Source organism: Muntiacus reevesi, chromosome X, assembly GCF_963930625.1.
Source record: "Muntiacus reevesi chromosome X, mMunRee1.1, whole genome shotgun sequence".
NCBI classification, from domain to species: Eukaryota; Metazoa; Chordata; class Mammalia; order Artiodactyla; family Cervidae; genus Muntiacus; species Muntiacus reevesi.
The window spans coordinates 126,851,779-126,877,472 of NC_089271.1; the positions used below are offsets into that span (position 1 = coordinate 126,851,779).

At 38.7% G+C, this 25,694-nt stretch overlaps 1 protein-coding gene across 5 annotated transcripts in view; it reads right to left on the reverse strand.

Annotated features, from left to right (window-relative positions):
* XIAP (X-linked inhibitor of apoptosis) overlaps nt 1–21,902 on the reverse strand; it is a 40,867-nt gene extending 18,965 nt beyond the window's left edge. The window contains exons 1-4 of one of the 5 annotated variants that reach the window (XM_065915057.1): nt 21,783–21,900; nt 21,400–21,526; nt 1,629–2,537; nt 82–181 (exon numbers count right to left, since the gene is read on the reverse strand). In XM_065915057.1, coding sequence (XP_065771129.1) covers nt 82–181; nt 1,629–2,505 — 977 coding nt within the window. In that variant the 5' untranslated portion in view covers nt 2,506–2,537; nt 21,400–21,526; nt 21,783–21,900. Of the gene's footprint in view, nt 1–81; nt 182–1,628; nt 2,538–20,945; nt 21,122–21,151; nt 21,306–21,399; nt 21,569–21,782 lie in introns of those variants that run through there. The other 4 variants (XM_065915055.1, XM_065915056.1, XM_065915054.1 and 1 more) reach the window with 4 other exon arrangements.
* Nucleotides 21,903–25,694: the final 3,792 nt, after the last annotated feature.

The following is a 25,694-nucleotide window of genomic DNA, read 5'->3' on the forward strand; positions in this document are numbered from 1 at the left end:
GGTGAAAAGTTATTCAAGTCTTCCCGCTGCACATGCACTGGCCAACCTGCCTGTCACTGAATGAACATTTAAATATCTTACCCTGGAAACCACTTAGCATGTTGTTCCCAAGGGTCTTCAGTGGGTTTCCAATCAGTTAGCCCTCCTCCACAGTGAAAACACTTTACTTTATCACCTTCACCTAAGAAACAAACAAGTAAAAACACATGTATTTGTGCAATTACAACCTTACACAAGAATAGCCTTTTAAATACTATCAAATTAAGCATTTCTAAATTACATGAAAAGCTCACACCTTAAAAGAAGACATCTGAATTCACATCTAAGTAATAGATAAGATCATTTGAGGAGGAAACACACACTAAATTTACTGATTCAATTTGAGGTATTTTACAGGAGGCTTCCCTTGTAGCTCAGTCGGTAAAGTATCTGCCTGCAGTGCAGGAGACCCGGGTTTGATCCCTGGGTTGGGAAGATCCCCTGGAGAAGGAAGTGGCAACCCACTCCAGGATCCTTGCCTAGAAAATCTCATAGAGAGAGGAGGCTGGTGAGCTGCAGTCCATGGGGTCACAAAGAGTGGGGCATGACAGTGACTAACACTTACAGGAGACAAAAATAAAATTTTCCCAATTTTTATGTAAAAACTTTGTAATTACTTTATTAACAACATGTCATTTGGGGTCATCAATACTACACTTACTTTTTCAAACTATAGAACTTTAACAATAAAGTTGAATATAATGAAATTACAGGATAAATTTCTCTAAGGTTATAGCTATATGACAATAAACTTTCAAGACTGTCATATGATACTAAGTAAATAAAATATAGAAATACTCCATAGTTTGGTTTGGGGCATTATTCAATTTTAAAGTAAATGGGTTAGATATATAATGGTATAATTTTTCTGAATATTCCTGGAAGCCATCACACTGATGGCCTTTCCTTCCCTACTTACATGTCTGTGCTGACTCAGTCATGTCTGACTCTTTGCGACCCCATGAACTGTAGCCCACCAGGCTCTTCTGTAAAAAGCCTGGGATTTTCCAGGCAAGAATACTGGAGTGGGTTGCCATTTCCTTCTCCAACTGACATGTCTACAGCAGTCCATTTGAAAAGTGCTCATTTTAAGCAATAAGACATCTTTCAAATATATATGGCTGTTTTCAAGTATATAGTCTATGTACAAAAGGCAGGTATCACTTTTAACATCAGCCAAGGTAAACTCTCTAATGTTAACTCTTTTACAGGGCTGTTGTGAGGCACAGAGAAAATGCATGTAATACATCTACTGAGCACATACAGGTGTGCAATAAATTATAGTCAGTATTACTATCAGACCTATTCTTCTAGCAGGGATATCTATCATCTTTTGCATGTCATTCTTCTCCAAAAGACAGTTACACAAAGATACATATTACTCATAATATGGTAGTCTTTTCCACATAAATTCCTGTGGTATATTAGAGATTCAACATAAGAGTTCACAGAATACTAACATAAATTAACCATGTCAGCTTACACCTAAATATTACCAGTTTGGGGGGCAAATGGCACCTATTTACTTTTTAGGAGTCCTGAGACAGTTGGAAAGTTATTTATTAGCCTAGTTTTATAATAAAGTTTACCTAAAGCATAAAATCCAGCTCTTGCAAGCTGCTCCTTGTTAACTGAGTACATCCACGTCCCAAATGTAATGATCCGTGCTTCGTAATCTGCCATGGCTGGATTTCTTGGAGCATTTGTTGAATTTGGGAAATTCCTATCAGAACTCATTATATCAGATTCACTTTGCATATTCATATTCCGGCCCAAAACAAAGAAGCAATTAGGAAAATGTCGCCTGTGTTCTGACCATGCACGATCACAAGGTTCCCAATTTTTTAACTTCCCACCACAACAAAAGCACTGTACTTGATCGTCAATACCTGTGTAGTAGAGTCCAGCACGAGCTAACTCTCTTGGGGTTAAGTGGGCATAGTTTGGCCAGTTCTGAAATGACTTTAATCTAGCTTCTTCACTACACATGGCAGGGTTCCTTGGGTATACGGTGTCTGATAAATCTACAACCTGTCCAGTCCTCAAAAGATACTGTGCATGAGTCTCAGGTGGCCTTTCTAAAACAAAATGATTTCTGTTTCCCAGATAGTTTTCAGCTTTGTACTGACCATTTTGGACACCAGAAAATGTAGGCTGTGCAGCATTGTTTTCAAAATAAAAGCCATTGATAAATCTGCAGTTTGGGGATACTTTCCTGTGTCTTCCAATTGCTGAGTCTCCATATTGCCATCTATCTACTGCTGCATGACAACTAAAGCACCGCACGGTGTCTCCTTCCCCAGTATACAGAAAACCAGCTCGTGCTAGCGTTGATGCTGAAACAGGACTACTACTTGGAAAATTAGCAAAAGTTTTTAATCTATTAAACTCTTCTACAAATTCTTCATCGTTATTGATGTCTGCAGGTACACAAGTTTTAGATCCTTCAAAATTGTTAAAAGTCATCTTCTCTTGAAAATAGGACTTGTCCACCTTTTCTAAAAAGAGAACATTACATTAGGAAATCTAAAATGTGAAACACAGGCAATATACTTTTGATTATTAGGAGATAACAAATTATCCACTAATGACTTAAAAGTAATCACACCATCTCTAAGAAACATTATAAATACTAGAATTCTATGAATACATTATCACATGATTCAGGTCATAAAGTAAAAACCAGATTTTTTGTTTTCTCTTTTAAAGGAAAGTAATATTTAAACAAGTAGATGAGAACTATTCATTTTATAGTGCTTATTTTATATAAACACGAAACTATGTGATGCAGAATATGTTGAAATTATTAACCATGTAAAATCATTAATTAGGAAAAACATGAAAGCATAAAATATGCAGATTCTTTAGTCCATGCATAATTGTTATAATGAATCACTATATATTCAAGGCATCAAAATTCAGTTTTTACAATGAAAAAAATGCTCAGAATGTTAATGAAGTAATTTTTAATATTTCTCTACTGCTTTGCAAAAGATAAGTTTTACTCACAACATTGGTTCCAATGTGTGCTTTAAGAGCATCAAATGTTTATGATTTTCAGGTAAAATAAGAGTCCACTTTTGTTGGAACTGGATCATTTCAAATGTATGTAACAGTATACTAAACACATGTAGACCTTAACTGCAGTTACTTTTGCTATCAATTGCCCACGGACAAGGAACAATCTGTTCAAATGGAAAAGAAATACGACCGCAGCCTCATTAGAGATGCCAAATTACAGCTCTGTAATATTTAACCAAGATAAAATACTAAAATGAACTGGTTGGGTTATGAGAAGAGTGGCCAAAATAATTTATCCTCTAAACCTGAACTCTTTTAAAAGTGAATGATGTTACTAGTAATTACATTGGGACAAGAGGTACAGATTCAGAGTTGCCCCAGGCAAACCTGGTTCTTCAGAATCTCACTTTATTCATGATACAGTGCTCTGTATATGCCTGTCAAAGGCAAAGTAAAGGAATGGTCACAATGACTGTTTTTACTTCATATATATATATAGTAACTGATTTCTTGGGAAGAACTAACAGCTCTTTTGGCATTATGTTGGCACAGTATGTTTTGAACTTCATCTCTCTTAGAGTTAATGTTCAACACAAGGCTTCTGTCTTGCAGGCTGGCAGTGGACTTCAGTCCTTGTGGACTTAATTTACACTGGCACTAATTCATACAGGGCTTCCCTGATAGCTCAGACGGTAAAGAATCTGTTTGCAATGCAGGAGACCTGGGTTTGATCCCTGGGTCTGGAAGATATTATATTAATTCATATACACCTCAAGAGCTGAGATATATGTGCATACAACAATTTTTGGAAGATAGTCTCCACGACTTTTGATTGTTTCCCAGATAGCTTTAAGACTCTTAAATCAGCATAAGCTTGACAATAAAAATCAAAATTCAAATAAACCAAGGGAAGCTGAGAGGCTAATGAGATAAAATTGGGAAATGTGTAAAGCCTTACATTCTGACTTTAAAAATCTGTTGTACACCTAAAGGAAGATGGAATCCTGGTTTGGAAAGAAGTCATATGAAGGGAAATCTCCAGATTAAAATCTTGGGATTTTAGTTAATTACAAATTCATCATGAGCCAACATTACATGGCAGCTAAAACACTTGAAACAACTTCAGTCTGCATTCATGTCCAGATGTGCAACATTCAGATTCAACTCAGCTACATACTGAGTATTATTTTTAGTTCTGAACATTTTAGAAGGGACATTAACAAAGTACAACATCCATAGAGAGCAATCAAGATGATGAAAGTGGTATCCTATGAGGAATAGTTGAAAGAGTCAAGTATTTATCTCCAAGGGAAAAGAAAATTGTAGGGAAAGCGGTGGAGAGGACAGAATAACTACCTTGAGAGATCTAAAAGGCTGTCATGTAGAAAAGGGATCCAAATTCTATTTACCTTGAGGGCAAAATTAAGAGTTAGCTAATATGTACTACAGTCAATACATTTTAACCCAGTACAGGGATGGATGAATAGTTACAACAATCAATATCAGTATAAAATGGATTGGGTTGCCTTGTAGATTTTGAGTTCCTCTCATCACTGGAAGGGACTTTGGCATGGACCAGGAGACAGGATTAAGCATTTCTAAGTCTATAATTATCCTGAAGAATTAATGCTGAATACAATCTCAGACATACGAAAGTTATCTTCTCTGAGGTGGTAAGTTTTGTTTCTCAGGTCAGTCAAAACAGAAATGTAAAACCAATGACCTATTTTCATTTCATAATGGTGAATATTTTGTGTGGTTCAAGTAGTCATCCTATTTCAGATACTATTAGATAAAGCTCCATCATTCAACACCAGCAGGAGAATTTCTATTTGAAGCTTTTAAGTGGAGACCTTATCTTCCCAGGGGTTATTTCCATGCTAATAGTTTATATTTCTCTTGTTTGAAAAGCAGGTATTTATTCAGAGCCACTCAACTGAACACTGCATATACATTATCAGAGTGGGGGCTTTTGTAGAAGAGTGAGAAAACCACTACCAGAAAGGTTAAGAGTTAAAAAGGAGAAAAACTGTTTGACAAAAGACAGAAACCTTGAGATTGGAAAAAGTACCAAAAGGGAAGAGAGATGATTTTTAAAAACTGGATTTAAGTGAAATGAAGGTGGGAAAGATGATATTTAGAAAATAAGTATATGTGGAGCAGAGGAATTGTGAATAGAAAGTGAGGTATGAATGAGAAGGTTTTGGATGTGAAAAGGGCTGAGTGCAATAAAGTATGCTGAGATAATTTAAGGCTTCTTTGTGAAAGCAAAATTTGACTCTGAACTGGGTAAGCAGAAAGTAAGAAGGCACTCTTACTTTCTCTCTTACACAGAGAGAAAGATGTCCAAGAAAGCTTTGACATAAAGGGGCTAGGCAGTCAAGAACCTTGAAGAACAGTGGTTAAGAAAAATGGCACTCTGAAAGCCAACATTAGCATAAAAAGAATCAGCAGGCAGTGGTATATGTTTATACAAGGGGTATGGAAGATTTCAACATGGTGAGATGTGTTTAAAATATACATACACCTATACATATACATGCACAAAATATACATACATATACCTGTACATACATAAAATATACACATACCCATACATATACATGTGTGCACACATATGTATACAAACATGTATATTATATGTATGCATATTTATACACACACATACATATATATATTTAGCCTAGTCAACTAGGTAAAGAGAGCCATAGGCATGTGCCAAAGAGAGGAGACTGACTGCTACTCTAGCAATAATGTGGGACTATGGGGAGTTGGAGGGGAGGGAAAAACAGAAAACCTACCTACCTGGTATCTGCACATAATACAAGAGTTTCTATTTCCCTCAGGTTTTTATTATTAAAGTTGTCAAATATACAGAATAAAGGTTATTTTACACAGGTAAAGGATATAAAGTAGGATGTATATCAGACTTCAGCTGTGCAAAAATACATACTCATGAACAACACCTGGAGGTAATTTTTAATATATGCATAAAATATTTTAAGGTGATCTTTTTCTCCAAAATGTATCTGATAATATTTTCGCCTAACTTCTCTCTGGTTGGCACCACAGGCCTGGTTGTGGGGGACGCAGCCGAGAGAAAAGAGGCAGATGGGTTGGTTGCCCCCTCATCGCCCTCCACCAGGGCTCTGCACCCAGCAAAGCAGAGGGAGGGAGGACGGAGCTGTGCCTCCAGCCACCACAGAGACAGGCGGCTCCAGCCGCCCTGTGGAGCCCAGCACTGAGACCCAAGCCTCCTCTGCAGGTGCCTCTGGTGAGTGGCGGACTCCTGGGCTGCAGCTCCTGAACTCAGCCTGACCGCAGCCGCCCAGGCAGCAGGGAGAAGAGCAGGCTGGCACCAAATTTTGTCCATTTTCAACACAAAGAGCAAAACTTGGACATTTTGCGGAGTTTCATGGATTACTGCAACATGTTCTTAAGATATCTAATGATGACATTTTATTAGCCTATACCAGGGAGACTTACCATCTATATATAAAGATGATAATTATCACAAAGCGATTTCAACAACCAACCTGCTGCTCAGGATTTTTATACAGAAAAACAGAAAGAAGCAAACAGTGCCTTTGGTACTGACATGCTAATGAAGAAGGAAAATGTTTTAATGTATGTTCCATCAACCAAAGAAAAAAGCCAGATCTAGTCTGGTATGCAGCAAGACTTAAGATGTATCTTCCATTACAGATGTGGATATTCCCCCAGAAACACATCATAGGACTAGTTCATCTTTATAAACACAACACTGACCGAATGGTCACTGGTGCTCTATAGCTGGGATGGTTTGAGCCTAAAGGAGACACTATATGGCTTAGAGTGGGTCCATGGATCGTTACACCCTGGCTTGTTCCAGGAGGTCTGGCTCACAGCACAGGACTATCACCTGCTAATGACGTTTTAGGTTAGTGGTATAGAAGCTTCAAAGAAGAGCTTTATTTTTTTAATTTTATTGAAGTATAGTTGATTTACAATGTCGTGTTAGTTTCAGATGTACAGCACAATGATTCAGGTTTTTCTTTTTGGCCCCATGGTACATGGGACCTTAGTTCCCTGACCAGGGATCGAGCCAGTGCCCCCTGCAGTGGCAGCATGGAGTCCTAACCACTGGACTGCAAGGGAATTCCCCAGCGAAGAGTTTTGATCAAATGACAGGATGACTGCAAACAGTCACAACTTCATCATGAGAGCAAGACAAGTAAACAGGAGAACAATGTTAGGAACACTAGGACTTCTGGCAGCTCTGGCCAATTTACTTGTAATAGCTTTCTTGGCTATCCACAGCAGATTGAACCAAAACACTGAGCCAAACGATGAAGACATTATTATTGAAGATAGTGGTGTACCATGCTAGATTCCTAAAGCTGTTCTTATTATTGAAAGCCTGGAAATGGTTAACCCAAATAGAACAAACTCAGTTTTGAGTTTGGACAGAATGGTTTTATTCCTTCTAATTAAATGAGTTTAGCACTCCTAGAAAGTGGTGCGAACAGAATTTGAAACACATGTTCCAGATCAAAAACTTATAAGATGGAACATCATGAAACCATCATTTGAATGCTGAATGTTTTCTGAGTGAGGATGTCTGAGGACTTGTAAATTTGGCTAATTTAAGAACCTTTAGACCTCTGAGCCAATGACCTGGAAAACGCATGAGAACAATAATGTAGGTTTAAAATTTCTTAAAATAAATAGAACGAGAAAGTAGATTAGTGGTTGCTTACAGCTGGGTGAGGAGGAGAATCAGAAATATGCAAATAGTTACTGGGTTTCTTTGTGGAGTAATTAAAATATTCTAAATTAGACTAATTTTTTGGGTGGGGGGGCTCCAAAATCACTGCAGTTGGTGACTGCAGCCATGAAATTAAGAAGGAAAGTTATGACCAATCTAGACAGCATATTAAAAAGCAGGGACATTACTTTGCTAACAAAGGTCCATCTAGTAAAAAGCTATAGTTTTTCAAGTAGTCATGTATGGATGTGAGAGTTGGACTATAAAGAAAGTTGAGCGCCAAAGAATTGATGCTTCTGAACTGTGGTGTTGGAGAACACTCTTGGACTGCAAGGAGATCCAACCAGTCAATACTAAGGAAATCAGTCTTGAATATTCATTGGAAGGACTGATGTTGAAGCTCCAATACTTTGGCCACCTGATGCAAAGAACTGACTCATTGGAAACAACCCTGATGCTGGGAAAGATTGAAGGCAGGAGAAGAAGGGGATGACAGAGGATGAGATGGTTGGATGGCATCACCGACTCGATGGACATGAGTTTAAGCAAGCTCCGGGAGTTGTTGATGGACAGGAGGCTTGGTGTGCATGGGGTTGCACTGAGCGACTGAACTGACTGACTGAACTGAGACTGCAATGGTGGTTGTACAACTCTGATCATTAAAATCACTGAACTGTACACTTCAAAATTAATATTATAGTATGTGAATTATATCTCAATAAAGCTGTTTAAATGTTAATTAGTTTGGTAACTGCTAGTACAAACTTTGGTGGATCAGAGGTGATTTTAAGTCTAAAACAATGGGAGCTCAGCTAATGAAATTATGTGCTTTTGATATAGAAAACTAGATGCTACAGTACATTTTTAGAACTATGTGAGAGGACTATTTCTGTTCGAAAGAGTTAAATATTTAACCTATTACAGAGATTCCAGTTAGTTTTTCCTCTAACTACATTCTTTAAATTCTAATGTGAAGTCTGATTCTCTTTAGATATTTTTGGTACTCTGAGGACCTCAGTTCTTGTGTACCCAGTATTTGGGGGGGAGGAGGTGTGGCCATTCCCCAGGCTTGGGGAATCATAGTTCCCTGACCAGGGATTGAATTTTGGCCCTGTGCAGTGAGAGCGCAGAGTCCTAATCACTGGACCACTGCGGAATCCCCCCAGTATTTTTATTTCTTAATGTTGTTCTTGTGCTAATTTTATTATATTTTTAATTGGAGGATAATTGCTTTACAATATTGTGTTAGTTTGCTGTTAACTGTTACAAATCCTTTTCTGAAATGCATTTTTTCTAACTTCTAAGAAATCAAACCAATTGGCTGTTCTTAGGAGCTTCTTTCTACATCATGAAGCACTGAAGCTATGTTCCTGAATTATGAAATTCTGTGAGTTTTTCACATTGATGCTTGTCTATCCTATAGATTATATAATCAGCTAATTTTGTTGACTCTGGTAATACAGGAGATGCTCTCTTTTAATTCTTATCCTCATTTCCAATCTCACTGGAAAAGCATTCCTTTTGTTTTGGGTGTGTGCTACTATATATATGTTGGTAGGCTTCTGAACTTTTTTAAGGTACAAATGGTCCCCACTTACAATGGTTTGATATGATTCTTCCACTTTATAATGGTGTGAAAGTGATACACATTCAGATCTTTTCCTGCGCTAGTGCAGTCTGATAATCTCTAGTGATACTGGGCAGCAGGGCAACTTGCAGCTCCCAGTCAGTTCAGGCAATCACGAAGGTCAACTGATAGACTCACAATTCTACCCATACGAACATTCCATTTTTCACTTTCAGTGCAGTATTCAATAAATTACACGAGACATTCCACACTTTATTATAAAATAGGCTTTGTGTTAGATGATTTTCCCTAACTGTAGGCTAATGTAAGCGTTCTGAGCACATTTAAGGTAGGACAGGCTAAGCTATGACATTTGGTAAGTTAGACGTATAAAATACATCTTTGGCTTATGATACTTTCAACTTAGGATGGTTTTATTGGGATGCAACCTCATTATAAGTTGAGGAAGATCTGTATTCAAGTAGTGCAAACTGTTTTGGATATAAAATGCACTTAAAGACTTTTACACATAGGACAAACTTGTGCACTTTTTTATGTAAAGATTTTGGATTTTCTTCCGTGGGATTATTCTAGGAACATTGCCTACACTTTAAGAGAAAGCTGTGGTATTTACCATTGACAAGTAAAGTCTACCTATATTATTTTTATCGGGCTATTTATTTCCACACATCCACTTATGACAAGTCAGGGTGAGGCTGCCAATTTTCATTCTTTGCCTGATTTCTTTGGTATTTATCATTGTACAGTGTGCGTAAGCACTGTAATAATGCAGGCACATAGAAATTAAGAATATTACAAAGTTCCCTGTGGTCTATGAATAATTCCCCCCAAAGCTATTTAACAATTCATCTCAAAATAAGGCTAGTATGGACAAGTTTATGACAGTTGTGTGCTATTAAAACAATAAAGAATCAAATGATTCCCTTTTGAAAGATAGCTTCTCCAAATGGTAAAAAAAATGAAATAAAATTTTTGATTAATTGAAAAAAATCCCATGCAGGGAAATACTTTTGTGATATTAAATACCAGAACACTCCAACTAATAAAAATAAATGAAAAAAACAAACAAGAAATAAATACCAGAACACTACTCCAAAATGTATTTAAGTATTAAGCTTTCTAATAAAAATCTGTCTTACTTGAAATGAAGATTAACAGTAATTTCTTAAACTGAATTCTATTTGGTAGGCAATTACTATGGCAAAAGTAATTTTAAAAATCTATTCCATAATGTCATGAATTTCAGTTACCACAGCACCTTAGAAAAAAATTAACAAGCAGTTTCATGTGTGTACAAGACAATGAAGAAAGTAGCTTTGAAGACTTACATAAATTTAATTATTTAAGATAATATACTAGGGAACTATCTCTGATGACTGAAAATTAACTATTACAAATACGTATTAAATCTTTTAAAGTCAAAGGAGCACCTGAATAACAAATCACTGTTTGTTTGCTGTTCCTTAACAAATAAGCAGCAAAAACTTTCATCTTTTTTTTATTGAGCTCAGAGATCTCTACAGCCTGCCTGTGTTTCACCCTTCTGGTCTCTGGGAGAAATTCATTCAATCACTATAGGCTCATTTAATGAACTAAAAATACTTAACATTATTCCTGCAACCAAGGGCCTTGTTAACCTCATCATAAAAAAGCATTTCTTAAGTAACTATATTGATGTGGCACAGTAAAAAGGAATTAAGTGATTATTATGGGTTGAATTGTGCCCCCTCAAAGATATTTTGAAGCCCTAAGCCACTGGTTAGGAATGTGACCTTATTTGGATATAGGGTCCATGCAGAAACAATCAAGTTAAGATGAGGTCATTAGGGTGCCGTCATCCAATATGACTGATATTCTTGTTGAAAACAGAGAAGAAACACAAGGAAGATGGCCATGTGAAGACAGAGGCAGAGACTGGAGTCTTAATGTACTGACAAGCCAAGGAAAACATCGAGGATCGATAGCAATACCAGAAGCTAAGAGAAAGGCATGGAACAGGTTCTCCCCAGAGCTTCAGGGACAGCATGGCCCTGCCAACACCTTGATTTCAGACTTCTAGTTACCAGAACTGTGCAAAAATAAATTTCCTTCTTTCTTTCTGGTCACATAGCATGTAGGATCTTAGTTCCTCAACCAAGGACTTAGTTCCCCCTACAGTGGAAGCTCGGAGTTTTAACCACTGGACCACCAGGGAAGTCCCTAAATTTCTGCTGTTTTAAGTCACTCAGTTTGTGGTACTTTATTATGGCAGCCCAAAGAAACTAAAACAATGATGTTATAAATATGAAAAAATGTAAGCAAGCAATATAACCCTATTAGCTCCCACTGCAGTACTACCATGCCAACTGAAACACATTATGTAATTGAATAAGGGCATCTGTTTAAAGGTCTCCCAGGTGGCACAGTGGTGAAGAACCTGCCTGCCAATGCAGGAGACACATAAAGATGCGGGTTTGACTCTGCATCAGGGAGATCTCCTGGAGGAGGGCATGGTAATCCATTCTAGTATTCTTGCCTGGAGAACTCCACGGACAGAGAAGCCTGGTGAGCTACAGTCCATAGGGTGACACAGTCAGACACAACTGAGCGCGTGCATGCGCACGCACGCACGCGCGCGCACACACACACACACACACACACACACACACACACACACCTGTTTAAAACTCAGAAGACATGTTTTTAGAATTTCATCTATGACACCTTCGCTGATTCATCCACTGAAAACCCTAGTAGGGAATGACTACTCTTTGTGCCCTCAGCATATCCTCTAAATAATTTGCTGAAGACCCAAGTTGTACTAGAACGAGACTGAATAATGACTGCATATGTGTATGTTTATGCTGCTGCTGCTAAGTCACTTCAGTCGTGTCCAACTCTGTGCAACCCCACAGATGGCAGCCCACTAGGCTCCTCCGTCCCTGGGATTCTCCAGGCAAGAACACTGGAGTGGGTTGCCATTTCCTTCTCCAATGCGTGAAAGTGAAGTCGCTCAGTCATGCCCAACTCTTAGCGACCCCATGGACTGCAGCCTACCAGGCTCCTCTGTCCATGGGATTCTCCAGGCAAGAGTACTGGAGTGGGGTGCCATTGCCTTCTCCAGTGTATGTTTTCAAGTGTACCTATATTGTTAGAATGAAGGTCCTTTATGGCAAGGGCTCTGCCCTATCACATTTGTATTCCCAATTCCTAAAGCAATGAGTGACACAGTAGTGCTTAATCAATGTTGGGCAAAAGAATGAATGTTGAACCACCTCTATTTGGTCACAGCTGGCACTATTACACATTCTACCCACCACCTCCAATGGACTCTTGAAATCACTGTGAGTAGTAAAAATTGTTAATATGCCACTGTGACCAGGAAATGTGACCAAAATAGGAAATATATGCATATTATGTAAACAGTACAACTCAAATCACATTTTAAAAATATAAGATTCATAAAATTTTTCATAGTAATACAATAAAAATCTTATGTGTGCTAACCCAAAACACCATCATAATTTAAAATTTATCTTAAGATTCTCTCTTCGCTCATTATATGTAGAAATACTGTAAGATTTTTTTCATCAGTTGTTTCTTGCCCCTATAGAAGATCCAGCATAGAGATCTCATCAAACTAGCAACATTCTCCCTGACCCAGTGGAGGTCAATCCCTCTTATAATGATCTTAAAGTATTAAGTTAGTTCCCTGTTTAGAAACAGCATTTTGATTTACAAAATTGTAGTATCTAAAAAAAGGTATCTACATAAATATAACATAGTATTAAAAAGCTGAGTTTTAAAAATCTACTTGCCCTCAACAAAAGGGTGTATTTTTAAAAAACAGATTTTTAAAATTCAGTTTTTATATTATGATACATTTACACAAAAATTCAACTTTTAGTCAAATTGTTAATTTATACTACTATGTTCTTCAAACCATGAAGCATATTTTCATTTAAGTTAAATGGTCAATAGAACATTTTTGAGGTTAATTACATTTAATCAAATCAAAAGTTCTCTCCCTAAAATTAAGCACTAGAGCATTCAAATAACTGAATGGCATTAAGGAGCACTTAGCCCATAAGCTCAGTCAATAACATCAACTTATTAATACTGCTGACTACAATATATGCTTGATCATGTAAATACCTCAAAGGCCATGCTGAGAATCAACAAAGGGAGTATCAATTACATGTTCTACACTTAATTTAGAAAGTCATAGTAATACATAAATTTGAGCCCAGACCTCCAATCTTTGCCAAATTGTTTATAATAATTAACTCCACAGGTATAGTTCTCTCAGAATGGACCCACAGTAAGGTATTCCATCATCTTTTCTTCAATAAATCATGGGACTGTGCTCCCTCAAAGAATGTTTTTTTTTTTGAATGAAGAATACACAGATTTGGGGCTCAAGAATTCACTTAAGATCATAAGAAGGTTCAAAATCACTAGTATCACCTCTTCCATGTTGCTGAAAACTGTTCAGTACTTAAGACAATTTACAGTGCTTGTTAATCAAGTCTTTGATTCAAAAACAAACCATCTATAGCCCAAACTGTAGATCCATAGCATAGATTAATACTGTTTATGCATATTCAGAGCCTATTAATAGATAAAAAAAAACTATGCTAAAATCAGAATAGGCAGAAAGACAAAATCTCATGATGGATACCAACCCAATATTTAATACAAACAAAGGTTTTCCTTTTTAAAAGAGGGGGAAAAAGAGGCCTATTATTCAGACTATGAATACTTTAATATGTTTACCCTTTAAGACCATTTTCTGCGTACATGTATACATGCACATTATAAATATTTCTAAAGAGGACTTATATGGTATTTTTATAATTTGCTTTTTTCTACTTAAAAATATATCATAAGCATCTCTCCACATCAATTTTTTCACATCAATTTTTATATAGAACATTATTTTAACTGGATGACTAGTATCTGACTATATGAATGTATCATAACCTCACAATCTCATATTGCTGAACATGAATTTTAGATGTATATTTTTAAAAAGAGAAAATATACACATGATAAAATTCAAGAGGTACAAAAGTTGCATCCATTCCACCCCTGTACCTTAAACCTCCAGTTCCCTTCCTAGAAACAATCACTCTTACCAGTTTCTCCTACATACCTCCGGAGATGTGTTACAGCATTTTAAAAAACACAAATGTTAACACACACACAGTTACGCACCTTCACTGTCAGGCTTTTCTAAAGCTAACAATTTTTTACTACTATAAAATATGTTGGACTTAATGTCCTCCTGTTCATTTGCATTTTTAAAAATGTTGGCAATACTGTGTGACATGCAGGATCTTAGGTTCCTGACCTGGGAATGAACCCATTGCCCCCCTGCATTGGGATTGTGGAGTCTTAACCACTGGGCACCAGGGAAGTTCCTGTTTGTTTGGTGTTTTTTTTTTCTTCATTTATTTTCATTAGTTGGAGGCTAATTACTTTACAATATTGTAGTGGTTTTTGTCATACATTGACATGAATCAGCCATGGATTTACATGTGTTCCCCATCCTGATCGCCCCTCCCCTGTTTGTTTTAACATCAACATTAAAGTGATCTCACATAGCAGTGTGTCCTATCACCACTTATTTTTTATCTATTCTGTTTTCGACTAGGAATAGTCTTAAAGCTTGAAAGCTCTTATTAATATATGAAAAAAAGAGAACATCTCAATAGAAAACAAATTTATAAGTAGCAAATACTAATGGCCAACAAACATGCAAAAATGTTAAATATCATGAGTGATCAAAGAAATAAACATTTCAAAAGATACCATTTTTGTATGTTCTGGCAGAGACTGCCATCACTAACAATAAAAATCCAGCGGATGAGAAGATAAAGGACAACAGTCATTCTTGTTGGTGGAACTAAAAACTGGTACACCTTTTCTAGAGAGCAATCGGACAATACATTCTAAAAGTTTTAAATATATGGTTACTTTCTGAACCAGCCATTCTAGTACTAAAGCATTAACACTAAGGAAATGATCAAGGATGTTTTTAAAAAATATGTATATGAGGATGTTCAATACAGCAATATTTATTTTTTAAAAAAACCTCATTTCCAACAAAAGAGGACAACACTTTTTTAACGTAGAGACTAGGCAACCTTTAAAAACTTAAGTTGTAGACTACTAATAAAGAACACAAATATGTGTTCATGATGCTGTATTAAGTGAAAAAAGCTGGTTATAAAACAATATTATCTAGTATAATCCCAATTATTAAAAATACCAATATATAAGGGCCTTCCCTGGTGGCTCAGTTAGTAAAGAATTCGCCTGCAGTGTGGGAGACCTGGGTTTGATCCCTGGGTTGGGAAGATACCCTGGAGAAGGGAATGGTTATCTACTCCAGTATTCTGGTCTGGAAAATTCCATGGACAGAGGAGATTGGGAAGCTACAGTCCATGCGGTCGCAAAGAGTCGGACACGACAGAGCGATATATAAAGATTTAGGCTAAGTTACACATTAAAACTCTACTGTGGTTATTATCTCCGGGTACCGAGATTACTGACTTTAATTTTCTTCTTTACGATTCTCTTAATTTTCTAAATTTTATCCAGCAAGTAGATTCTAATTAAAAGAAAAAAGCAGTTGGACTCCTGATTAGTCAAGGTCCTTTATACAATTGTGCCCAGCAGGCTGGGGGTGTTATTTGGCTATCTGCCATATGACAATGTTTCCTTCATCTGTGAATAAAATGGCCTGGTAAGCTATTGTTAGTGGGGCCTGCTATTGCAAGGTTTTGGCTCTTTTTTCACAGAAAATCATTTTTATAACTTGTAACAAGGAGAGGGAAGAACGTATTCTTAGGTCCTTATCTTTTTGCCTATTCTGAGAATTTGTCAACTTGCTACTTTGTAATATTACTGTCAATTATCAAGTTAAAACAAAGGGTCCTTTCCTGGTGGTCTAGTGGTTAAGAGTCCAGGGTCCCACAGCAGATGGCAAAGTTTGATCCCTGGTTGGGGAACTAAGATCCTGCATGCTGTGGCAAGGCCAAAAAAAAAAAAAAAAGAAGATACAGGTCAACTCCCAGAGATAAAAGCAGTAACCAGTAACCAGGTTATGTACAAGTGGTTGGCATGAACACATCTTTTGGTCCACTGCCTGGGTAGCAGTAAATCATTAGCAGAGAAGGCTGAGAAACATTTGTAATAATAATACCTGACTGCTTATTGTTAACTTGAGTTGAAAATAAAAGATTTCATGACATGAAAAATGTCTGAGTGATATCTACTGCTGGAGTTCTAAACTTGTTCACTCAATACCTTAAGAAACTAATTTTGGGCACTGGTAAGAAAGCAGTCTGCCCTGATCTTCGGCCAAAAATTTCCCTGAAATAATTTTTACAAAAGGGCAGCTCAGAATCAAGAACACAGAAAAGCAAAATTATATTTGCTGACATCCAAGAGCAAAACTTATTCAACATAATTTACTTATGTTTGTGCTAGCAGGATAATAGAAATCACTTTTTCATTTTCAGATAAGGAAATTAAAGCATAAGGAAATGAAATGATTTGACGAAGCCCACAGAAATCAGACCTTATTCTATTTGATACTCGCTCAGATAACTTATGCTGACAGAGTGATCAGGATGCGGTACTGGAAAAAAATCAGATGGTTCCACAAATGCCGTTCTAAGGTTCTTCTGATAAATGACTTGGTGAATGGATAGTAACTACCTTAAGTCTTTCTCAGGATTAAGTATTCTCTTCCATGATCATGTTGGGATCACAAGCAAGTGCCGAATTAAGTTCTTGATAAAGGGCAACATCTTTTCTTTTTCCCAGCAAAAATAATGTACTCTTTCAAAAAGCCACTCTGTTGTCTCTAAGTAAACATTTAGTAGGTTTGTCTTCCATTGGGATTGTTAAAAAATGACACAAAATGAAGGAAACGTTGCTACAGTGACTACAAGCCACATTAAAACAGTACAACATATTTAATGAATGCTCCATGTGTTTTAGACACTATAAATCAATTTTCATTTCCCTCTACCCCATCATTTTAACTATACGCATTTTCTCTAATCTACTAAAACATGCTGAATTGAAACTAAGTTTCTAATCCTATTTGTTTCAAAGGTCAGAATTTAACCAGGAACTTGTGTGATTCCACAGCCCATCCTTTTTTACCATGTTACCTCTGATAATAACTAAAATATGTAATGTGCTTTACAATCTACAATTTTTTCATGTGTGGTAGCTCATTTAACCTACACATCCTACACCCATTTGAAATATTGGAAAACAGTGATTTTCTGACTGGTTGTTACTCATCAAAAATCATGTGGCCAGTAAATGACAGTAAAAATGCACACCCAGTGATTATGATCAATCTAGGTATAAGGAGGCTTCCCTGGTGGCTCAGTGGTAAAGAATCCACCTGCTGATGCATGAGACGTGGGTTCAATCACTGGGTCAGGAAGATCCCCTGAAGAAGGGAATGAATGGCTACCCACTCCAGTATTCTTGTCTGGAGAATTTTATGGACAGAGAAGCCTGGTGGGCTACAGTCCATCGGGTTGCAAAGAGTCAGACGTGACTGAGCAACTAAACAATAACAAAAGGTATAAGGAAATTACTATCGGGATTATTTGTAGAAAGGGTAGTCCAGTAAGGTAAAAAATGTTAGGCTCTGGGCCCTTTCAAGGCTTGAAAAAATAGGTGGAGCCACAAAAGGCACATCACATAGCAATATATGCTGAGAAGTCTGTGTTATGAGGTCAACAAAATCATTACAGGAATAAGCATAAAAGTTCAAACCATATGTAAGTATTTACAGATATACCAGAGAATACACAGTGGCACCAGCTTTGCCAAGTTCAGGACATTAGCTTTAACTCACTCAGTTCAACCTTTGTCTGACCATCTGAGTTCAAGCTATTCCCAGTCAATGCAGGTAAACCTCGCTTTTTACCACAACCCATATTCTTGAAAATATTCATGTATTATAGAAGCAGATCAGAATGACAGTGAATCACATGTATCCATAACAAAGATTGGGTACCAATTATACCAAATCAAATCCCCAAATGTATCAAATAGCACAGCTACAACTATATCATAATTAAAAATAAAGGTCCATGCCAAATCCTACAAAATGGACATAAATATGCTTTTATCACACAAAGGAGAACCTACTAAGTATATGCAGAGTAGATAACATATAACTTAAGTTTGGCCCCAAGTTCTTAAGGCAGATACATTTCTCTTAGATAATATTCCAAATGCTCTTTTCATGCTTTGAATTAAGTGGAACAAATATACTTTAAAATTTATGAAAAAGAAACATGGAGGCAACGAGGTTGAATGATTCGCTCACAATCCCTCAGCTAATCATAAACAAAGTCAACACAGGAACTCAGGCTTTCAATCTAAGGCTCTTTCCACTGTACCACATGACTTCTAAGATGTGAAAATAATATTTGTTCAACTCAGTATCAATTTATTTTACCACTACTGTTTTTATCTCCTCAAATCTACTCACACAATGACCTTTAACAGTACTTCAGATTACATTCTGTAATACTATTACCAGATTGGACCACAAAGTTTGAGACATGACAGCTCATGATAATCTCCCATCCTCAAGAGAACAAGGGCATCTATTTTGCCATATTCATCTTTGGGATTCTACCACATAGTACAATACCTGGCATATATTGTAGGTGCTCAGTAAGTTTTTTTTCTTTTTAATAAATCAGCGCTGTTTTTTTAATCTGTTAGTACCAGCTACCAGATTTAAATATGAGATCAAACAAAAACAGGAAAATATCATTATTTCACACTTGGAGTCTCTAAGCATTTATAATATACACAAATGATTTACTAAATGAGTTAATGTTTATAACCAAATACAAGGGAACATTTATGTTAGTGAAATATTTCAAGCACTATACAAGTTAATGTTTACAACCAAATACAAGGGGAACATTTATGTTAGTTAAATATTTCAAGCTCTATACAAGTTAACTGAGTCATTAACTACAGTAATTCTTATCTAGTGAAATGGACCTGACTTTTAGTCAGTATTCCCTTCTTCCCCTCGTTGGACTCACCGAACGCACTAGAAAGCAATAAAATTACAGGTGTAGTACAAGGTGCACTGGACTAGGACCTAGACTCTAGTCCAAGCTCTGTTAATAATTAGATGTATGACCTTGGGCAATTCACTTTTTTTCTTTTTTTTTCTTTTTCTCACTTTTTTTCTTGTGTCTTAACCTGATAATAAAAACAAAAGAGCTGAACTACTAATTACCAGGGACCTTTACTGTCTTAATTTTTTTATATAACTTTTACAAAGATTTCTACATTCAGAATTTTTTGTGTCAAATTTGATATCCTGAATGTTATAATTTGTTAATTATTCAATAATTAAAAGCTTAGCACATTTTCCAAAACTATATAAAGACTAATAAAATACAATATTGTTACCCTCTTACATTAGGAGCAATAGGAGAAAACCAAAGATGAAATATGAGCATCAGATAATCAGGCCTGCTTTGCCAGTTGGGCTGACATGAGCCTCTCTGGATTTTACAAATCACTGATACATAAATACATATAGGTATACAAATATATATACCTATACCATTGATACTTGTTTGTACTGATGTACATATGTGTGCAAACTTTAAAACTTGTTTTTAGCTTTAAAATCAATACTTGTTCACGGTGAGAAATTCAAACAGTACATTAGGTCACACGTGAGGTGCAAAATAAAAACCCTCCCTCCAACCTCCAGAAGTAACCACTGTTAACATTTTCCTTGTACATCCTTCAAGAACTTTTCTGAGCACATATATCCAGATGTGTGTGTATGTATAAATCTTTTTAACCTATTATCACTTCTTGAATGATGAAGAAAAATACAACAAGCACTGGCTTCATAAGCATGCTAAATACACTTTAAGTAGGTAGCACAGTTGTATGGCACAAAGTGGTATATGCTTCAGAAATGTGCACTGAATACATCTTCATTTTTTTGATTGGAGGCTAAGTGGAGCAGTTGCACAGAAAGAGCAACAGCAAGGAATCGACTAGCACTAGGCAAGCCATGAAATCTTCCTATGCCTTAGTTTCTGCTTTTGTAAGTATCATGGGTGGACTAAGACCCCTTCCAGTTCTAAAGTGTGCTAATTCTAAGATGGCTGTCACAGTATTCTCCTGAACTGGATGTAACAAATGTTAAGTAAAAAAAAAGAGAGAGAAAAGAAAGAAACACTATAGAAACAAACCTCCGACCCTACAAGAGTAAATTTCTCTGTCATTAACTATCATGGTAGCACATTTGTGACATAAGTAGTGATGCAATTATATCCGAAAACAAAGTAGTAGATTATTAAAACCTGATAGGTTTTTCACAAAGCTTTGATTGACGTTTTTCTTTTTTTGGAGGCGGAGAGGGCTGTTGCTTAGTGTCAGCAATAACCACTCTCCCTCCTCCCAATGAGAAAACAATTAAGTGTATTATGGAGTTAAAATAATGAAACTGAAAGTTAGACTGAATTTTGTCTTACTCACAGAATATGCTGGGGAGGTGACAAAGGTTGGAAAGAATTGCTAGTTAATTTCCTCTTCCGGAAGGTCTTTGGCTTCTATTCTTTCTGTTCACACGCCCTTACCAGACACACTCCACCCAGCTCCATACCTGGCACAGGCACCAGATGGCGGGGGGCGGGGGGTCCCCTTTGATCATTTTTTTAAAAAAGTTCTTTGACTCGCTTTACCTTAGGGGTCACGGGGTTTGAGGAGGCACGCCGGCGGCCTGAAGCCACCCACGCCTTTCTTCGCCAGACCCGGGAACCTGGGCACGTACCCCGGGCAGGCCACTGGCGCCCGGCAGGGGCTGCCCTCCTGCCCTCCCTCGCAGCGCGGGGCCCAAGGAGAAGGGGGGGAGAAGAGACGAGAAGAGAGAAGAGGGGAGGGGAGGACAGGAAAGGGGAGGGAGGCGGAAGCCCGTCCGGGCAGTACCCACCGCGCCAGGAGAGCCGGCCTAGATCGCCCGAGGCGCCCCGCGCGGTGCCGAGGGGAGGGTCCCGGAGGAGGGGCGGCCCAAGCCCCAATCTGGAAGTGCCAACTCCTCTCTGCGGCCAGGCCCCAGCCTAGAAGGAAACGGAAGTCCCTTCGTTTCCCTCCCTCGCCCGCCCACCGCGCGGAGGAACCACGAGTCGCGGAATCCAAAGTGCCTCCACGCCAAGGCCTCAAAGAGACAAGGCACGCGGCGCGGCCCGGCCGTCTCCCGCCCCAGCCGCGCCGCCGAGCCCCTCAAAGTCTTCGGGCCTCCGCCCCCCGCCGCGAGGCCAGCCTCCTGCTCAGTGAAGCCCCTCCTTCTTCCCCCTCCGCCATTTTCCAACTTACCCCTCCAGCCCTCGATTTGCGCTGAGCCAGCCCGCCCGCGGCTCCGCCGAGGTCCCGCCACTCCCCCGGGCTAGCGGGGGCGACCGTCACAAACGGAGCCCTATTTACCCCACCTGCCCCGCCCCCCACGCCCGCCTAGAAACCAGAACCTGACAGGGAGGGCGCGCACGCGCAGTGCACACCTCGTAGTCCCCGCCCCCAGCTCCAGTGTTTCCTCTTTTGGCCTCGAGGTATTTTTCCTATGGTTTTTACCTGCTGAGCCCTGGAGTGAAGGAGTAATAGAGGTAAAAGGCTGAAAAGATAAAGAGAGCGAACATGTCCAGTTCTTGCTGGAGACCACTTAATGTGCTTGGCGTGTGACTTCTTTGTTGTAATTTTGACAGTCCTCGAAGGGAGGCACTCTCTTGGTAAACCAATTTTTAAGAGAGGAAATTGAGGCCCAGAGATGCTAAGTGCCCCAATAGCACTCAACTAATAAACAAGGCAACTGGGAGTAGAATATGACCTGTGTTCAAGAACTGAAGGTGAAAGGAAAAAGACACTCGATAGCATAACAGGAGGGAAAGGGGCAGGGCACAGTCTTTGAAAGAGGCTGATTAGACAACATAAACTGATTAGAATCAAATGGGTCTAAGATAGTAGAACTGTTGAGTTCAACTAGACTGATCCTCAGTCAGCAAACTAAATGACATACCCAGAGGTGCCATGACAGTGCCATGAGACCAAGAAGTGGGCTGTGGCCGAATTCCTAGAAATCTCTTCCCCTTCCCCAAAATAGCTGGAATAATCTTCCCACTCATTAACATACCCAGCCCATAAAAACTAACCAAGACACATTTTGTGGCCGCACCCCCATCTGCAATGGCCCAAACTCTTGTCTGTGGAGTGGGCTTCTCTCCGAATCTGAACAAATCTGCATCTTACCTATCACTTGTGTCTTGCACTGAATTCTTTCTGTGATGAGACATCAAGAACCTGAGCTTCATTAGGTTCTGAAACCAGGTACCTTGGATTTTGGCTGGGTTAGAATACCAGCACATGAGTTCAAGTCCTGATCTGAGATAAATGGTTTCAAAGGGAGTGGGAAAGGGATTGGGAGATGAAGGGAAAATGAACAGGGAAGAAGGAAAGCCAAAGGAAGAAAAACAAAAGAAATCTATGTACATAAATTCCTGATCATAGCCTAGACTTATTGCAAATATGTTGCTCAGTTCAGTTGCTCAGTCATGTTCAACTCTTTGCGACCCCATGGACAGTGGCACATCAGGCTTCCCTGTCCTTCACCAACTCCGGGAGCTTGCTCAAACTCATGTCCGTTGAGTCGATGATGACATCCAACCCTCTCATTCTCTATCATCCCCTTCTCTTCCTGCCTTCATTTTCCCCCCTGTATCAGGGTATTTTCCAATGAGTCAGTTCTTCACAACAGGTGGACAAAGTATTGGAGGTTCAGTTTCAGCTTCAGCATCAGTCCTTCCAATAAATATTCAGGACTGATTTCCTTTAGGATTGACTGGTTTGATTTCCTTGCAGTCCAAGGGACTCGCAGGAGCCTTCTCCAACACCACAGGTCAAAAGCATCAATTCTTCAGAGCTCAACTTTCTTTATGGTCAAACTCTCACATCCACACATGACTACTGGAAAAACCATAGCTTTGACTAGATGGGCCTTTGTTGGCAAAGTAATGTCTCTGCTTTTTGATATGCTATCTAGGTTGGTCATAGCTTTTCTTCAAGGAGCAAGTGTCTTTTAATTTCATGGCTGCAGTCACCATCTGCAGTGATTTTGGAGCCCAAGAAAATAAAGTCTGCCACTGTTTCCATTGTTTCCCCATCTATTTGCCATGAAGTGATGGGACCAGATATGATCTTTGTTTTTTGAATGTTGAGTTTTAAGCCAGCTTTTTCACTCTCCTCTTCCACCTTCATCAAGAGGCTGTTTAGTTCCTCTTCATGTTCTGCCACAAAGGTGGGTTTCATTTGCATATCTGAGGTTACTGATATTTCTCCCAGTAATCTTGATTCCAGCTTGTGCCTCATCCAATCCGGCATTTCACATGATGTACTCTGCATATAAGTTAAATAAGCAAGGTGACAATATACAGCCTTGACCTTTTCCTTTCCCAATTTGAAACCAGTCTGTTGTTTCATGTCTGGTTCTAACTGTTGCTTCTTGACCTGCATATAGATTTCTCAAGAGGCAGGTCAGGTGGTATGGTATTCCCATCTGTTTCAGAACTTTCCACAGTTTGTTATGATCCACACAGTTAAAGGCTTCAGTGTAGTCAATGAAGCAGAAGTAGATAAACATCTACTTCTGTAATTCTCTTGCTTTTCCATGATCCAACGGATTTGGACAATTTGATCTCTGGTTCCTCTGCCTTTTCTAAAACCAGCTTGAACATCTGAAGTTCTCAGTTCATGTACTGTTGAAGCCTGGCTTGGAGAATTTTGAGTATTACTTTGCTAGCTGTGAGATGAGTGCAATTGTGTGGTAGTTTGAACATTCTTTGGCATTGCCTTTCTTTGGGATTGGAAAGAAAAATTGACCTTTTCCAGTCCTGTGGCCACTGCTGAGTTTTCCAAATTTGTTGGCATATTAAGTGCAGCACTTTCACAGCATCATCTTTTAGGATTTGAAATAGCTCAACTGGAATTCCATCACCTCCCCTAGCTTTGTTCAGAGTGATGCTTCCTAAGGCCCACTTGACTTTGCACTCCAGGTTGTCTGGCTCTAGGGGCGTGATCACATCATCATGGATATCTGGGCCATTAAGATCTTTTTTTTGTAGTTTTTCTGTTCATTCTTGCCACCTCTTTTTAATATCTTCTGCTTCTGTTAGGGACCAACAAATATGCTGTAGGGACAGACAGATGAATTAAACTGACAGATGAATCATGTTTCACAAATGTAGGCTCCCTTACAGGTTAGTGTAGTGAGTTGAGAGGTTCTGAATGAAAATGTTTCATGTCAAGGGGAGATCATTAAGTATCACCTGCATTCTCAAATGATCCTTTGATCTTTCTTGAAAGTATTATCCCAAGAAGTCAGATTATTGTATTTCTCTGCTCACATCCCTCTAATCATTCCCTGTTTCAAAGTAAAGACCACAGATTTATAGTGGCCTACAAAGGCTGAGGTAGCCAGCCACTAAGATGATATCCAATAATCTTTACCTCTTGCTCTTCACATGCTTGGGTAGTCTCATCTACAATGAACTAGGGCTCATCTGTGTAACCAATAGAATACAGTGGGAATGAGAGTGTATCATAAAGGCTATGTCATAAGGGGCATTGTGATTTCTGCCTTGCTGTCTCTTGGATTGGTTGCTCTGGAGGAAGCCAGCTGCCATGTCATAAGAATACTCAAACAGCATTTAGAGAGACCCACGTGGCAAAAGGCTGAGTCCTCCCCTTCTCATCTCCTCCTCTCCCACCGAAAACAAGCACCAGCTTGCCAACCAACCACATGAGTAAGCCACCTTGGAGGAGGATTCTTCCAGACAAAACCTCAGAGCCAGAACCTGCCAGCCATGCCACTCTTGAATTCCTGTGTTTTGTTTTAAAAAACAAAATTTTAGGACAATTTGTTACTAGGCAGTTTGATGCTTTCGAACTGTGGTGCTGGAGAAGACTCTTGAGAGTCCCTTGGACAGCAAGATCAAACCAGTCAGTCCTAAAGGAAATCAACCCTGAATACTCATTGGAAGGACTGATGCTGAAGCTGAAGCTCCAATAATTTGGCCACGTGATGTGAAGAGCCTACTCATTGGAAAAGACTCTGATGCTGAGAAAGACTGAGGGCAAGAAGAGAAGCGGGGACAGAGGATGAGATGGTTGGATGGTATCATCAACTCGATGGACATGAGTTTGAGCAAACTCCGGGAGATAGTGAAGGACAGGGAATTCTGG